The sequence below is a fragment of the Pomacea canaliculata genome, linkage group LG13, assembly GCF_003073045.1.
Source record: "Pomacea canaliculata isolate SZHN2017 linkage group LG13, ASM307304v1, whole genome shotgun sequence".
Taxonomy (NCBI): Eukaryota; Metazoa; Mollusca; class Gastropoda; order Architaenioglossa; family Ampullariidae; genus Pomacea; species Pomacea canaliculata.
Window position 1 is genome coordinate 22701922 of NC_037602.1, and position 18386 is coordinate 22720307.

Genomic DNA, 18386 nt, shown 5'->3' on the forward strand with positions numbered 1-18386 from the left:
TGCTTAGTTACTTAAGTTTTATATTGTTGTCAAACTGAGAGGTTGAAGTGGTGCAAAGACCAATACATCACTCATGGAAGAGGCTGAAATGTAAGGAACTACACAAACCTTTAAACATAGAATGTGTTTCAATCATCACTTCTCCCCATGCCTCCTGTCTTAAACATATGCCCGCCCGCACATCCACACACATACAAACTGGCATGGTAACAAAAGTTCTGCATGCCTATGGCCAGCTTTATTCATATGCTCAGTACACTCGCCATTGTAGCGAAACTGGCCGCTACTGGCCTAAATGCCTCACAAGTGTTTCTTAAGTTTCTTTATTAGAAAAGGAACATTTTTCAATGCAAGGGCTTACAAAAAGAGATCAACTGGTTTTGGTACCTTCTACAGACTGTAGAAGTAAAATTATTATCAATAGTACTCGGCCATGGACAGATGCAGTAAACAGGGTTAGTAATAATACTAAATAACCATGAAATACACATGGGATGCTCTTAACAAAAATTACTAAACCACAGCTGAACAAAGTTTTGTGCCCTCATCTACAACTTATACTTTTTGTTGTCATTTACAGTTTGCAAACTGACTACCCTTTTCAACCTTAACATTAAAACCTTTAAAATTAAGCATTACATTCAACATCAAATAGGTTCAAGTAGGGAACAATAGAAGTCTGCTAAAATGGCTGCCAATAAAATGTTTCATGCAAAAAAAATGATGTGATAATGAAAAATAAATGTGCTATTTATGTTGTTTCTAAAAACTTTCCCCAATAAAATGCTAAAAACATCTTGTCACCATGCACATCAACATAAATGCACAAACTGTGCAAGTACTTAAATAAAAATCTCAAGGCATGAAGCTCAATTGATTTAAACTGTAAAATTTGATAAATGAGGCAACTGGCTATGCCATCACAAATTGTAAAAATCAGATTTCTAAAACAGCTTCCTAAAATATCTTAAGACATGAAAATGTCTATGAGCGCAGTTATAAGAACAGTGGTGCCGTTAACAAGGAGTCACAGGATACAAGGAACCACCTTCATTGTTGCCATCACCAGCCAGTTAGTAATAAGGACGTCTTGGGTTGTTCTACAACACACAACAAAAGAGCATGTTACATTCATGCTGTGCATTTTCAAAATGGTCCACACATTTCAATACTTCTACTGAATTTTCAATGGGGGGTAAACAAACCAACATGCAAGTAATTATTTCCACAAGTCTAACAAACAGTTGAAAATATAGTGGCTTCGCTAGTCCTCCCAGGCAAAGGAATGAGAAGTAAGGTCAGCACTTCATGGGGATGTTCCCAAAATATGTGCTTGTACTAGCAATGAAATGGGGCATCTGCATTAATGTGTGTATGTATGCATGACTACTGTATCAGGGCAAAAGATCCTATCATGCACTATAAAACAAGGTGCATGTTTGTGTGACCGCTGCAGTCTAGACACAAAACGTTATTTTTCAGGTATTCAGATATATGGTCTAAACATGGTCTCAGAATAATATTCCAAAGCACTACTTTCAACTAAGACTCTGTTTAACAGAAGGCTGGGCTCCAGCCTGCATTCCTTTTACTCAACTAATGTGTACACACTAAAGTACCTAGTGGGTTTCATCTGGTGCATACAGTAAAGACAGCTTTCTGGATCACATCTGGTGTATAGCACTCATTTTAAGGGTACACAGGGTTTCCCCCTTTGTGCCTTTCTCACTCTGCAGTAACGATAAATTTATTTTATAGCTACGTCACCTGAGGTTTAGGTATAAACCTGCTGGTTTTTCTGCTTGAAGTAGTATGTTGTAAAGGCTCTATACTTACCAAAGGGTTGGGTCTGAACCTGTACGCAAGCATCATGCGCTTTCTGTATGCTTCGTATTCATCATCATCTTTGGACAGTTCTGCAGGCCTCTCTACTCCCAGTCCACGGCCATCATGAGATACGTTGCCCCTGTTTGATGGGAAAGTTATCCATCTCATTTGTGTTTTAGTTTTCGCATCTTTAAAAAAAAAAAAAAAAAAGAACAAAAAAAAAAAAACAAAACAATGCACACCTTACACTATTTACTAAATGGAATGCTAGTGTCAGCGAAATATGGAATGCTATTTAAAGGACATGCAAACACTTTCTCTTGTAAGACAACAAGAATAAAAGCAAATATATAAACCCCATTTTCAAATATAAAAATGTGAAATGAGTTTCCCACCCCAATTTTTTAAAATAAAAATTTGATGCACTTTTGTTTTTTTCCAATTCTATTATTTTTTCCAGAAGAGTTTATAATCTCCAGAGAAGTAAAAATGTTACAAAAATGTACTTTCTTTGATGATATGGCTATCTGATATTATTTTATATGGACATTCTGGAGATTAAAACCAACTAGAAGTGCTCCAAGTCAGACATAATGCTGGGGACTGCAGATAATGTAACAAGAACATTAAGATCTCAGGAAGGAGCATCCAAATAAGATTATACACAAACCAGGCTCCAAGCCAATGTACTTGATAATTCTGATGAACTTATTAGCCCAGATACTAACCTTGATGTAGTCACTAACCCTGATGTACTCACTTGTTAACAGGAGCTGTAATACCCTGAGCTTCTGACCCCAACCCTTCACCCTCCTTCCAGCCCAGCTTAAGCATCATCTGGTAGCCAATGTTTTCACATGTCAGCTTGAACTCCTTGTAGTCAGAGTAATCAGGCTCACGCCCCTCCTTCAGAGCCTGTCAATCAAATGTCAACACTGAAGTTTCCAGCTTGTAAATACTTATAATATATAATGTTATTTAGGAGAAAATAAATGATTCTTTAATCAAATAAATGATAACCCCCCAAAATTGCAAAATCATTAACTGATAACACTTTATGTTCGGCTTTGGAGTTATAAACTGATTGTGATTTAAATTTTAAAATATTAATATTATGTCAACAGTTTTGTCCTACTGAAATGTATCAATTGACATGCCCTGACATGCCACCTAACTAACCATCATTGAATCCTTTAAATGTGTACTCAAGACACGTTGCTTGAGGAGTATTACGCCTGACAACAGTCCACAATGCTAGTCCATCTTCAACCTTCCCAACTTGTTTTCTTCTGGAGAATCCTGGAACCCTTAGTTCTTCCTCTTTGCATTTTCCATATTTGTTTTTTATTAGTCATGTTTTTTAAGTCATCAGTACTATTGTTTATCCTCCCATCCTTTGTATGTTGTCCATGTCTCACTCTTGTCTCAAGCTAAAAATGCCCCCTGGGCTTATAGCCAATAAAATAAATGGAAATGAGCACTAACTCATAAGGAGGGTGCTGTTAGCCCTCATTTTGTATACTCTATACAAATCATGTGTTTATTATTATGTATCAATGGAGCAAAAACTTACCTTGAATGTCTCCATGAAGCGTTCCAACTCCTCTGGTGGTAAGAAGTCTCCAATAAAATGCTTGCCTCGCCCTGCCTCTGTCAGCTTTTCAGCATACTCTGTCATACAGTGACAACATGGCAATGGAAAAGATGTTTGCTTTCCCCAGGGTTCATGCTAGTGTGAAATACACAATTCCTGACTTTGTCCATGCTCTTCCCAAGCTCTCCGACTTGTCCAGAGCTACTTTAACGTCAACATTTACTGGCGGCATCAAAGAATACACTTCTGACTGATACTGATGAGAGACTAATCTTAAAATAACAGTAACAGCCTTCAGTATCTAGATTAGGTGACAATTGCTACAGTTCATTTGGACTGAATTTTTTTTTTCTGGTAATGGATTTTCATTTTTTTTTTTGTTAGAAAAAGCTGCTCACATGCATGGTGTCCCATTTTCCCAAAACTTGTCCAACTTTAAGCATGAACCCTGTTTTTTTGTACTTGCATAAAAAAATACGAAAATGCATAGTTTTCATAATTTATCTGTGAAATATATTGCCTTAACAACTCTTTACCATCTTTCATGATTTAAAGATTGTATTGCCATGTAAATGACAAAATTCAAATCACAGATATAATTGCATATTTACAAGCATTAAATTGAAATCACCCGGATGGTGCCTTTTTCTTTTTTAACAAATGAAAGAAGCACCAGTACTTTTGTTTGACTATTTTATGTACACAATATTGGGGTAAAAAAATACCTCTGGTGGCCTCCATCTCCACCTGACGTTTCTTGTGCTCCCATGTACCACCCTCTGTGTCCTCATCAGAGTCATACTGATATTTGGGCTTGACCTTTAGTCCACCTATCTCTGTCATCAGTGAGGCTTCCTTGGCCTTCTTCTGGGCAATGATAAGCTCATACATCATGTTCATCTGCAATATAGTCCCATAACAGGGATGTCAATACACTGTAAACGAATAATTGACCAGTCTTTTATAAACTGTTTAACAATAAACTACTAACAGTTTCTGAAGTGACAACAAAAGTGTTTCACAATCTCCAAAGCAGAAAGCCGTTCACTCGACTGGCTAAATATATCATGTTGCAGGGCTACAAGTCTCTATTCCTCAAGTTCTGGTTCAATGGTGAGAAAAAGAAAAAACTACTACTCATGGTTTGTATGCACTTCACCATGCTAAATGAAACATATTGAGGTAACAGTGCTGTACAAATCTATTTACAACTGTGGGCGTTGTGAGAAATGGGGGAGCATGAAAAAAAATGACCTGAAAAATTCTTAGAAGACAAAATTACAAAAAGTTTTAAAAGAGAGAGGTCAAGGGTGTAGTGGAAGGAAAAATGTGACAGTACTTCTCTCTGCTCCCGGATCTGCTTAAGCTGCTCTTCATTGATTGTATCACTCCCAACCATACGTCGTGCAAAATCTTGCAGAGTAGGATGACCTCCTAGTTAAAACCAAGAAATATAACTCTGAACACACACTAAATGGTTAAACCCAGAAATATTAACATAATTCTTACACACTTTCATACTTTATGACTATCCTCACAAAAAATTATGTCTTAAACAATTCTTCTCATTGCCATTGTTTTCCTTTTGAATGTTCCAGCGATCAGTTTTGTCATAAAACCACTAAGAAGATTTATCACACACTGAAAGATCTGACATAATGTAATTGTAATAAGTAAACGCTTCTTATGAATAAACAGATGAGAAGACCATGATCTGTGAGTGAAAGTGATGGCAACGAAAGACTATGTCAAAAGTTTGTATGGCCTGCAGATTTGTACCTGGATGCAGTGGTTTGACAATAGCTCCCTGACCAAGCTGGACGTTGGTGACAACACCAGGCGCAGCAAGACCTGACCTGCCAGCCACAGCCGCTGCAGGAGTAACAGGGATCGACTGTATAAGCTGGGAATCCCTCTCACTGCCCCAACGACTCTTCTTTTTGCGACGTACCCTTTCTCTGTTTTCCTCTTCATGGTTCAGGCAGCAGATATTTAGGGAAAGGTCAGGGTAAGAGACAACAACTCATATGTTATGAAACGTAGGCTCTGGAAACTTCTTTGTGCACCAATACATGCACATAAGATTAATGGTTTAAACGTTATAAAATATTCTTTATACAAAAAAACTGAAATCAAATATAACTAGTAAGTCACTGGCCCTGGGCTATTCATTTACACAGTGCAGTGTCACTTTGCTTAACTGACTTGAAGGGACTGCTTTGTTTTGTCTCATCTCTTCTGTATAAAGGTTGGTGTCTCCTTTTCATGTGTGTTTTTTGTTGAGCTTTTTATCTATGTTGTTCTGTGCCTGCATTATCCTTTCACCAATCAACAACTTTTTCCACAAACAGTCGATTCTGCCTATTCTTTGGTTTGGTCATTTTGCCAGAAGATTTTCATTTTAAGGGATAACTGGTCTCCATTTCACTGCCTATTGAACTTGTTCTCATTCACGGACCACGAAATCTTCACTTAGCCATGTACTTAACTGCTAAATTTTGCAGTGATTAGATTTTGGAACTGCATACCAGCAATGTCAACTGAGCTCCCAATGAAATGTTTTTTTGTGTGTCATGGTGCTCCATGAATTTCTTACATCATCATTCTGTTGGCTAATGCTTTGATTGATCCTCAGTGCCAGGAATGGCCAACCAGGTGCTACAGGAAGTGTATTCACAACTTCAGACCAAGTTCTCAAATTTACTTTTCTCCACCATGCCTTGGCTTACTTTGCTATTTTAATGTTGTGTTGTTCAGTATTTTGTTAACTTGTCATATTTTGTCTTTGTAAGAACACTGCTTTTATTTTGAATCTGTATTTGTATGTTTTTGTATATTATGCTTTTTGTAAGTGCCACGAGCCTAATTTAAAGTGGGAAAATGTGCTGTACAAATCTAATTTTTAATATTGTGTAACTCTGACTACTATTGCTTTAATGTGAAGTGAGAAAAGGTTTCGTGATGACTATCTGTAGAAAACGTATTTTCTACTTTTTAAAGAAGTTTGATTATAGTAATTAGTGTAGGAACAAGCAGCCGCGAACTGGGCAAGCTGGCACCACATCGGCCCCAACTTCCGCAACAGCTGTCTAGCTGCCCTATTTAGCACTGGTGTCCAGCTGGGGAGGCGAAAACTTCTAGCGTAAGCAGCCGTGATTCACATACAGCCAGGGGAGATAACGGTGTAACAGTCGGACCCCTTACTGACCAGCTATAGCCAGGCATTGCCCAAGGCGACCAACGCCCCCTTCAGTAATGTCTTTAGACCCTGCTTACATGTTCAAGGAAGAAGGGTGACCAGAGATACGCCCACCAGAAGGAAGAAACTAGGCAGTCTGGTACAGAGAAAAAAACTTTACTTTTCCGGGTGGCAGGCTAGTGAGTGGCCGACGGAGAGTCCACCTTGTAGAGACGCTAACGTGTCCGCGGGACTTGGAGAATTTATAGTCGATGTATTGAGAATATATAGTGCATTGGAAGTTTATGCCAGCGTGGTTAGACTTGGAGTGAAGTAGGGACTGATGAACACTGAAATTGTGAATTGTGAACTTGTGAACAGTGAACGTGGAATTATTATTGTGATGAACACTAACGAGAAGAAACACACCAAAAGAGCTACGTTTTAAGATTATGCCTAACAATACTTGTAAACTATTCTTATATATATATACTCTTTTGTTTAATTATATTCTTTTAATTCATACTAAAGTATCTTTATTGAGTGAATGTGTTGTAAATAGTCGTGAGGGCGAATGCTTGATGAGTGTATGTTAGAAAAGTTATTCATTGCGCAGCAGGACCTACATCCAGACCTTTACACTATCATCACAAAGAAACTTGGTATTTTGAAATTTTAATAAAGAGCAATATAAAATTTGCATTTACCAAACTTTGTAGAAAGGCATAGCTTTTATGTCACTGTTTGCAAACGTTTTCAAACACAAGCAACACCAAACTAAGTTTGTCATGGGTCTGAAAAACTGTTTTAAACTAATTCTTACTGCTGCAATCACAATTGCTATAGAATTGTAATCTGTCCAGAATCCATGGAAAGCTCTACTTTGGCAAAATGATGCCAATAAAATCATTGGTCTGATAAATGTGCACAATCACACAGCTGACACTTATTTGTTAATGCCACTATGTGCACTTTTAAATCTAAAGGAAATTCTATTGTCTGGAATCTTTGTAAACAAAGTTTAAACCTATATCACCAAAGAAAATCCAAAGATCATCACAAACGCAAGGACTGTACACTAAAAATATAGCTCTCTACATCCTACACTGAGTTTGCACAAGGAAAAAAATACCTCTTTTTGTTGTGACACCCTGAATTTTGTTTTAGCATGAAAAAGAACCTATCATCACTTGTTTCTAATTTGAAATATCTATCATATTTTACTTTTTGTCCTTCAAAACTCATGAGGTGAGTAGATTAATAATGCTGACTGAATAACACAACTTTGTTGATCCCCAAGGGCAATTCAAGATGGTGCTCATACTAGCAATAATATACACATATACATGATATAAAAGAGATAATGTAAATGTACATGTTAAAACAGTCTCTCACACACACTTCCTCTCTCCCACACAATGCTATGAACTAAGCTGACTGAGCAATTTACATGAGAAAATAGTAGTAAGAACGTGAAAATAGTAAATATCTATCCTCAATGTAACTGGCCCTTGATATGTTGAAAGAAAGAACTGTATACATTATGTCCTCACCAAAAGAAGGTCCATCCTCAGTATCAGCATCATTGCCCTCTTCTTTGATTCTCTGTTTCAACTTCTCCACACGCCACTGATAATATTTGTAGGTGTCACTGCTGCTGTCCTTAAGCCACCTGCATCCAGACCCCAATACACATGTACTTTATTCTCTGTATGTCACCCAGACTCCAATACACATGTACTTTATTCTCTGTATGTCACCCAGACTCCAATACACATGTACTTTATTCTCTGTATGTCACCCAGACTCCAATACACATGTACTTTATTCTCTGTATGTCACCCAGACTCCAATACACATGTACTTTATTCTCTGTATGTCACCCAGACCCCAATACACCTGTACTTTAATCTCTGTATGTCACCCAGACTCCAATACACATGTACTTACACCCTTTCTGTATGTCACCTATGCCCCAATACACGTACTCACACTATGTTACCCAGACTGCAAAATACACCTATACTAACCCTCTCTGTACGTCACCAGGACCCCAATACACCTATGCTTACACCCTCTCTGCATGTCATTGAAAGACTTGGGCACTGCCTGAAGACTATGATAATGCTATAAACCTCTCCAAACAAATTATAATGGTAAACACATCTGATCAGATATACCAAAGTCTATCATAAAGAGAGGTTTAAGCAGTCAGTTTAATCTTCTTTTATGCCCATGTAGCACCTGTTCAAGTCCCAGAACTGGTGACAGTGGATGGAGTTGTATCTTGTTGCTAAAAGATCTACACAGGAGTGAGGTGGTTATCTAGAAAGATGAGTACTGGTCATCTAGAAGGAGTCAATTCAGTGACTAAAATCTACCTACATAGGAGTCAACTGCATAGATCAGTGGTTCTCAAAGTGTGGTCTGCAGACCACTAGTGGTCCGTGGGCATAAGTCAGGTGGTGGGGGTGGGGGGAAATTGGCGTTTTACACTGTGCCAGCAACTGAGGCTATATTACGGCAAGCAGCCAGCCCTGTAAACAGATGCCACTTGCAGAGAAAGAACAGCGTGCCCGAGACAAGAAATGAACTCAGGGCAGCCAACCTTCACTGAATTGGTGACAGGCGCTAACCGTTGCGCCACCGGACTGCTGTAAGTCAGGTGGTCCGCGGCTGACAGTCGTCATATGTCAGCAAAGTGATGTATAAAGTGATGCATTCCTCGCTTTAACATTTTAAGTACAAAGAACGAGGTACGTAGTTTTATGTCAACTTATTACTACAGGTAGTCCTTGGGTTACGACGGTCTCGAGTTATGTCGTTTCGTGGTTACGACGCTCATTCCGACTTACTAGGTCAGCGCATCAAAGAAAAGGAAGGCCATCACCATGGAGGTGAAAGTGGATATCATAAGGCAGTCTGAGAAGGGGAAACAGCAACAGAAATTAGCAGGTCATTAGGACTTAGTCGTTCGACTGTCGCTACGATTATCCAGGATAAAGACCGCATCCTTGAACACGTGACAGCATCTGCTCCTATGAAAGCCACAGTGATAACAAAGCGTACTGTACTGCACAATATTTTACTGTACTCATGTTTATTGATAATTATGTAGGGTACTGTGTTAAGACAGGTGTTTGGATAGGCTAAGTGTTTGCAGTACTGTACTGTTCTTATGGTACAGTACTGTATGAACGTATGATCCGACTTACGTCGAAATTCGGTTTACGATGCCGCGTTAAGAACGGATCCCCGTCGTAAGTCGAGGACTACCTGTATACTACTGTCACAGAAGGACATTTAGTTTTGAATTGTAATGAAACAAATGCGGCAATTTAAATTTGAAATTCATAGTACAGAGTGATTTTTAGGCCTTGGTGGTCCGCCATATTTTTTACTTAAGTAAAGTGGTCCGCGGTCCGAAATACTTTGTGAACCACTGGCATAGATAATTGGAAAAGTAGTGACCAAAATTTACCAACATAAGAGTGAGATGGTTATCTAGAGAGATGTGATGATAATAATAATGTGAACTTATAACGCACAGCATCACGACCAATATAGATGTGCAGACCAGTCATGATAAATGAAAGATAACAGCCAGGGGACAGTGAGGTGCATACAGACACACTGAACAACATCAAGATGAGGTACAAGAGTAGAATGTAAAGCAATGGATGAAGATATGAAGGGATGTAGATACTATAAACAGTGTCAGATGGAGTTGCTATATGATGGTTAGCATGACAGTATTGCCAGGGAGTTAAGAATAGTAATTCAGGGATAGTATTTTTGTGAACAGATATGTTTTCAGAGAGCGAAAAGCCTTGGAGTTCGAGTGGCAAATGTGATGAGGAAGAGAGTTCCACTGCTTAGCAGCACAGAGGGAGGACGTCAGTATGTGACTGTCTTTGTGGAAGGGAGGATAGAATGTGGGAGTGGACAGAACTACCCACACAGGAGTAAGCATATCTATGAGGTCCAAGTCAGCCATCCAGATGAAGTCCGGTAAGTGACCAGGATCTAGCTATTTAGGAATGAGAAGCGTGAGTGGAAAAGTTTTGGCCAACATCAACCCACAAGTTGAATGACCACTTAGCAGAAGCCTTGACTGGAACTATTAACTACTCAAGTTTAAAATAGGAGGAGGGAAGGGGAATGAGGCTTTGCTGGCACCAGCATTACGAAGTTAGAATGAAACAGATAATAATAACAAAAACAAATGAACAAGTAGCATAAGTTGCATGTACCAGTACAATGGGTTGCTGCGATGTTCAGCTGCTGCCTTTTGTTCTGCCTCCTGTCCCCAGCACGCCACCTCCTGTGCCAGGTTCTCAATGGCGCTCAGGGTGTCTTCATCTTCTGGTGGAGAGACTTTAAGGAAGACTATCAGAACCTAGTGGAGCTCTGTCATTTGTGACTGATGATATCATAGAAGCCCTAGCTCACATTTGCAAACTTGTGGAAGGGTGAGCACCAAGCAGCAGAAGCCAACTCCACATGGGCACAAAGGTCTCGGGTTTGCAGATAAAATGGTTTTTTCTGTGTTTTTTAAGAAATGGGAAGGGAGATCGACCTTGATATTGGCGCATTCAACTTTGAGATAAGATTTCTGTAAGAACACTGCTGCATACAAAAGGACAAAGTGGTGGTGGGTTATAAGGATGTGGCAATAGCTCAGTTGGCAGAGCATCAGATTGAAGATCTAAAGGTAGACTTTTCTCTACAAGTTAAACGTCTCTGAAATGACAATTTGGCACATAAACCTTTCAAACAGCTACTTACCAGGAGCTTCATGTTCTTCATTTCTGAACGCGTCTGCCACAGTCATGGCTGGCCTGGGCGGGGTGGACTTTGGCTTTGTACTCCGTGAAAGGGCACTGTACAGGAAGAAAATGCATCTGTTTGTAAAAGTCATCTTAAGCAGATTCTTTCCTTATTTCTTGCGCACATTGACCTGCATTCAGCACAGGCAATCACTCTGCCTTTATTAATGCCAAGACTATAGATCTGTGCAAGCTCCCATCTATGGCAAAGAACTAATTTGTGGCTGGGGCAAACAGGTCATGACAAGCTCCAAAAGAACAGAAAATAAGTATGTCTGATTATTTTACAAAGTTGTAATTTTAAAGGCTGACATTATAGACCATTCATGAAATGGTTCAAATTTTTTTTTAACAGATATTGATACAATATGGCAAAATATATCCAATCAGTATATTACAGCATTTTGTGTACAGCAGTCTGCAGAGTATGCATTTTAGATTGTTATTAATGTGAGCTGGAACAAGGGAAAGTGATACTACATCACACTGGTGTCATGCTGATCACATTTTACATTGTGTTTCCGTTAATGGGATAGATTAGGTTCAGCAACCCACAGTAAAAGAATGGGATAACTTAGGTCAGCAGCCCTCAGTTCCAAAATGTTATGTCAGCATGCCCATGTGAAATGTCAGCTGAACAAAGTATGGAAAAGATAAAAGAAAACAGTATGAAAACAAAAAGCTTGTCCTGTCCAACAACTGGGTCACATGGTAACAATATGGCAACTAAAGAAACCTAGATATTTGTCCTTCACTAAACATTCCCATGCAAAGTACCTATTATATGAGTCACAGACTCTAAATATCAGGCTCCTGTTTTCTCAGTGATTTATGCATCTGGAAAATATTTAAAGCTTAGGTCATCTGTATTCAGCAAAAGCACAGCAAAGTTCTCTAAGATTGCACTTTCAACAACTGCTATTTCTGTACCTCATTTGTCAGCCATACTAGTATAAAGTGCAGATGACTAGCTGCAAACCAGACTGACTTCAGTCCTATACTTCAGTTGAGGCAGCTTCTGAACAAGCCAGCAGCCTATTTAGTTCAAGTTTCTTTTCTTTTTGTGATTTCGAAAGCACTGAAGAGGAGCTTGAGGTGTTAGTAAGAAGAACGGAAATTTTAGAGCACATTTTTGCATTTGTTGTAGGTCGTAAACTACAAAAAACCTGAAATAAAATTATGGGTTTAGATGTATGACTGCCACGATGAAAATCAAAAACAGCAAATTCTGGCTTTTAATGTTGTAAAATGTCTGACAATGAAAGTGGATAAAAACACTTGATGATGAAACTCCAACACCTGCAATTTTCTCTCAGAATCAAGGATCATTTGTCTGTTATAGTCAAACTTACAAAGATATCCCTGATTTGCTGTCATCCTTCAGGCCTTCTTTTGCTGCTCCTGCCACAAAGACAGTATCAAACCATGAGAAGCAGCAGGAAAGCAGCATGCAGTGTTTAAGCCAAAGACTACAAAAAACTATGCACAAAATAACAAACGGCATTGCCTTGTCTCTTGTTGCAATGTCGACAGATTGCATAACTAATGAACAACCTGTTTAAAGTTGCAATCATGCAAATTCCACATGATTACACAACTATTAAAGCTACAGGTAATTTTCTCTCACACATGTATACTTTTTTTCATTATTTACAAATCAAGTGAACAGAACAAAGCTATTACAATTTGAAAAACATGAGGCCATAACTGACGACATATTTTCATCTCTACAGACTCAAATGCACAAAAAAACCTAAATGCTGTAACACTGGGGCTGCACCTATGCACACACCTTCTTACCTAAAGCTGTGACTGCAGCCTGTGGCAGAGACAAACGCTCATTGGAAGATTCTGTTTTTACAGCTTTTACTGGTTGTGGTGCTCCTGCAGATAAAAGCACACAGTTACTGAAAATTATGCAATGCAACAAAAGGGTTAAAAATGACAAAAAGATTTCTGGTTTCTTTACTGCCGCGTTTCTCAACCTTTTACTTGTAACGCCCCACCCACCCAAGAATGAATAAAGGTACGCCTGCGCGCCTCCCTTAGCCAGCTAATTTCACTAATACTGATATAAGAAACATTTTTAAAAAAAAAATTTACTGCCTTTGTGCCCCCCACTTGTCAGCATGTCAAGCCCCACAGAATCATCAATGGGAAAGCACACCTCTACCCACATGGATCCTAAGCTTTTAATGATGTATAACACATGTTATGATCTAATCATCAATCACACTAATGAATTTTCATGTGGGTTACGTTAGTTTGGAAAAGTGTTGCGACAGAACCATAATCAGAAAACTATGGAATTGGTGTAAGATGCATTATCAGAAGACTACTGAACTGGTGTAAGATGCCACCAAGTTGCTGAATATGACCAGATTCACAAAGCATATCTCTCAATGTCATTAGTGTCAAAATATTAAACGAGATATTGCACAACTACTTTATTAACTTATCTAGATTTGCTATAACTTAAACCAGATATTATGACTTTTATAATTTGGAACATAAAATTTACAATTCAAATGACTGTCAGTACAACACAAAATACTGTCTTCTGCTCAAACAGATGAAAAAGTAAAAACAAAGCTTTTCTGAAGCCTGCATCAGTTTCTATAAGAATCCTTAACACAGCGACTATATTATTATCAGTTATCTTTTGAAAATGGAAGAATCTTTTATTGGCATTTTCACCTGCATTACTGTAAGCAAAAGGATTGTTAATCTATCATCGTCACATGAAAATATTATGACATCCTCACCTACAGCCTGCATCTCTATTACTGTAAGTAAAAGGATTGTTAAAGTCACTGTCATCTATATTACTGTAAGTGTAAAGATTATTAATGTGTCATTATTATCGCCTAAATATTGTAATGTCCTCACCTGCACTCAAGGCCAGCATTTCTGTAAGGATTGTTAATTTTGTTTCTGTGTCATTGTTATCTCTTTCAAGAAAAATAACATCCTCACCTGCAGCCTGTATCTCCTGTAGCTGTTTGAAGCGCTGCAAGAAGTTACCATCGTTGGAAAAGAGTGTAGCTGAGACACAGGGAGTGCTTGTACTGGCTGGTGGGGAATCTGCCTCTTTCTTGATAACTTTGGAGGCAGTGGTGTCTGTTACAGCACAGCCTGGGCGTTTTCCTACACTAATGTAATTAAAGACAAGGATCTTTTTACTAAGTTTCAGCATGGGAGTGTCAACATTTTCATGCCTATTCTACCCATTATAACCTTCACCTTCTTTTTAAAACTAAAGTGAGATGAAGTGGGACGATTAATTAAAATTTTGCAGAATTTTGTACTTAAGCATAACAAGCTACAGGTTCATCCAGTAAGCAGGATTGTATGATCCCATGATACAGGCACCTGCATGTCTCAGAAGGCAGCCAGCCCTGTAAACAGATGCCACTTGTAAAGAAAGAAAAACGCGACCGAGAGCTGAACCCAGGACAGTCAACCTTCACCGTACTGGTGACAGGCGTTAACTGTTACGCCACCGGACTGCCTACTCAAAGGCAGCAGGACACATTGATGCATATATACAGAAGTACTTAAGTGAATATTCATTTGAACACTAATTTGATAAATGCTTGTGTTAAATGTAATTTATTTTGTGACATTTCTGCTTGTCTTAGCAGTCACATACGAAGAGAAGCAACACAAATTTCACCTAAAAATATCAAAATTATGAACTAAATATCCAGTTTAAAGTTTTTTATGTCGCAATGTGGGACCTGAGTTGTGGGTTTTTAATAGGTTTTGTACATTTACATTTTTCCAAAATTGTTATTTTTTGAAAACATGAAAAAATAGCACCTACTTTAATTAAAAGGGGGAGAGGGTGACTGTATTACCCATACAATTTTTTGGGGGTATTAACTTATTTTTTTACTTGGAATTGCGCTTGTGTGTGTTCTTTCTCTCATCAACATCAAGTAAAAGCTTCGGTTGACCAAGAAGAGTTGGGTGTCCCAAGCACATATTAAATACTTACTCTTCATTTTTAACCACTACTCACTTCTATAATGAATATAAATTAATGTAGATTAACAGACATAAGTTTTCTATCAGTGTTTCAAATTTGAACCCACTTTGTCTAGTAGATTAGAAACAGCTGTTTAAGCTCGTTATCCCTAAAATTTTTAATTTTTCTGCCTGTAAAATTGATGATTTTGTAATATTTAAACTTCTCATACAAAGTCTTTTATTTTCTTGTTATCTTACTGCTCAAACAAAGACTGAAAGATAACTTTGTACAAAAATGCAGACGAGTGATAGGTACTCATCCTACAGACAGTTTGAAAAGGAATTTGAACCAGAAAGATATCTTTCAGTGTTAGCCATAAAAAAGTTCAGAAATACTCTAATACAATTTAGACTAGGAATTAGCAAAATAAACATTAATAATACAGTGGCGTAGGAAGCAGGGGGGCAGCCGCCCCCCCAAGGAAAATACAGGGGGGGCAGGAATATCCTTTTGCCCCCCCCCCCCAATATTTGAGACGTAATTCCTCACAAAGAGCAAAGAACAGAAGAAAGGTAGGGGAACGTAGAGAGGAGACGGTCATCACCGTGCGAGTGCGAACGCCGTTCACTGTCAGCAGGGAGTTTGCCCCCCCAACGCCGAACATCTTCCTACGCCACTGTAATAGATATTCTAACACTTTGATCACAAACTGCACTTTGTGCCAATACAAAACGGAAGATGAGGAACACTTTCTGCTACATTGTCAAAGCTATGCCGATATCAGGGCCGGGTATCTTACACCCCTGATACCCAGTGGATACAGTGTCAAACCTATGTTAATATCAGGGCCAAGTATCTTGCACCCTGATACCCAGTGGATGCCAGCAGATGACGTTGGCTGTGTTGCTGTCTAGAGGGGAAATAAACGATATCAGAAATGTAGCCATGTTAATTTTTTATGCCCTAAAGAGGCACAACAAGAACGTTGGAAGTACTGGACAAACAACATGACCCCAAGTGGTTGGACTCATAGGACTGGCCAAAATGTAAAGCAGGCTGGGGCCGATGGCCTAATAATGTGTGTGTGAGTGCATGCAAGCGCAGGTGTAGGTGTGGAAGATAAGAGAGGGCAAATGAAAAATGGTTTCTATGTGAGTAGAGTGTGAGCGAGTGCGTATATGTGTGTATATGCGCGTGAGCTGTATATGTAAGTAAGAGAGAGAGGGGGCAAACAAAGAATGGTTGGCATGAGTGTAAGGGCTAAGTAATGAGTGGTTGAAACGATATTTATGTACGTCATGTAATTTATATCTTTGTGTATGATCTACGGCCGATGACAAAATGTAAACCACCCCCTACGTTAAAAGGCTCGGCGACCCATCAAATAGATAATTCAATTCTTGTACTTCCATGTGAACATTAAAAAATTACTCATTTAACAAAAAATTAATTTTCCGTGCCGGTACCTACTTTAAATTACTTGAATATCGTCTGGATCTGTATTTCAAACTACAGTTCTACGTAATATTTTATCAACACTGTTAAATAATTCTGTGCGTTTTGATACAGTTTGGCTCTGACTTCACAGCTGGGTCAGCTGGGATGGGTGCGTTGGGGCGAAGGATGCTGCATCACACGGGTATCGAACCATCAATTAAGTGTGCCCACTTCTGTCTCTAGACGCCGTTGCCTTAACCACTACGTTGTCCGCTCCCCCAGACAATTAGCGATGTACCACCAAGCTACATCATAGCAGCAAAGAGAATTATAAATATACTTCAGTACCAGCACATCAATAAGGTAAATAAACAATAAAGAAAAGGCAAGAGGGATACTTACTGTAAGGAAAACCTTTGACCGCTTAAATTTGAGGCTATGCTTGATGACGATCCCAGTTTATTTTGGGCCGCGACCAAGTTTCTCTTGAATTCTTTTCTTTCTTTCTTCGATGAACTGTTCGTGACTATTCTGAAATCTGTTGTTAAAATCAGCCATTTGCGACTGTGGCCTAAAATAATGAATAGTGCATAATAAAAAGGATTGCAAGTAAAATAACGTGTGTCACACACACAAACACAACTTCCGCTGGCAGCTACCGAGCAACTGGGAAAGGACAGCGACTGTGATTGGCCGAGACTCTCAGCTCTTGACGAATCCACAACGACCTTTCTCCTGTGGCCAGCCAAGCGGTAAAGATGGCGGGGATGAAAGCGGCGCTGTATTGTTTCAGCGGGGAAACGAGGTAGTCAGCAATTACATTTTCAAAATTAAAGCCTTTAGCTTAAATGGAAATGTTCTGTACTTGATGACTATGAATACATTTCATTTTGTTTATAATTTTATTATTTGTTACTTGGAAAAAGAGTATTACAGTTCACTTCTGTCACATTGCTCAGTAAAGTATACATCGTACCATGAAGTAGCACCACGAATACACGTCCATGGTAGCACGGAGTGAAGTTTTGAAGGACCAGATGGATACCACAGATCAGGGATGGATTTCATGTCGAACGCTTAACTTAGGTCCCTCCCAAAAAAACACGTAAGCCATATTAGCTATCTGCCGGTAAAACTAGCGCGTCCCGCGAATTTACGACTATATCCGAAATAGCTAACTGGCGGTGTAAATTTAGAAATTCGACTAACACTCTGATTTGGGGAATTCCTATTGATGCGCCTGAACAGAAAACTTTTACCCACGGACGTGTAATACTTTGAGTGCTACCCATAAAAACTAATGCCAAGGGACAGACTTTAACCCTATAAAACATCCCAGTCTAGCAAGGGGTGGGGGGATGGGAGTGAAATAGAGAGAGGTTAGTCTCTAGATTAAAGGCAATCTGTGTACGGGAAGTAGATTTGAATTTTCTACCAGTATCCCCTGATGTAGGTGTTTTGATTTATTCAGCAAACTAAATAAGATGAAGTAATTGTGAGCATTGTTACGTCTCCAAATTGAGTGAAATCAAGGATTTCCATTTTAGC

At 38.9% G+C, this 18386-nt stretch overlaps 1 protein-coding gene across 1 annotated transcript; it reads right to left on the bottom strand.

Moving 5' to 3' along the window:
- Positions 1–216: 216 nt before the first annotated feature.
- On the bottom strand, positions 217–17508 carry LOC112553665 (SURP and G-patch domain-containing protein 1-like). The gene is made up of 14 exons (XM_025221029.1): positions 17241–17508; positions 14405–14580; positions 13229–13312; positions 12781–12829; positions 11388–11482; positions 10853–10976; positions 8153–8271; positions 5201–5389; positions 4761–4855; positions 4147–4321; positions 3401–3498; positions 2588–2742; positions 1837–1966; positions 217–1100 (listed from the first exon to the last, which is right to left on the bottom strand). Exons 5-14 carry the CDS (start codon positions 11431–11433, stop codon positions 1074–1076), a joined length of 1158 nt encoding a protein of 385 aa, XP_025076814.1. The 5' UTR covers positions 11434–11482; positions 12781–12829; positions 13229–13312; positions 14405–14580; positions 17241–17508; the 3' UTR covers positions 217–1073.
- Between the last annotated feature and the right edge of the window lie 878 nt (positions 17509–18386).

Coding starts and splice junctions, on each gene's coding strand:
- LOC112553665 (XM_025221029.1), bottom strand. CDS start 11,433: ATGACTGTGGCAGACGCGTTCAGAAATGAAGAACATGAAGCTCCTG. Junction 10,977..11,387: donor TGAAGAACATGAAGCTCCTG/GTAAGTAGCTGT, acceptor TCTTCCTTAAAG/TCTCTCCACCAGAAGATGAA. Junction 5,390..8,152: donor TGAGGATGGACCTTCTTTTG/GTGAGGACATAA, acceptor TGAACCATGAAG/AGGAAAACAGAGAAAGGGTA.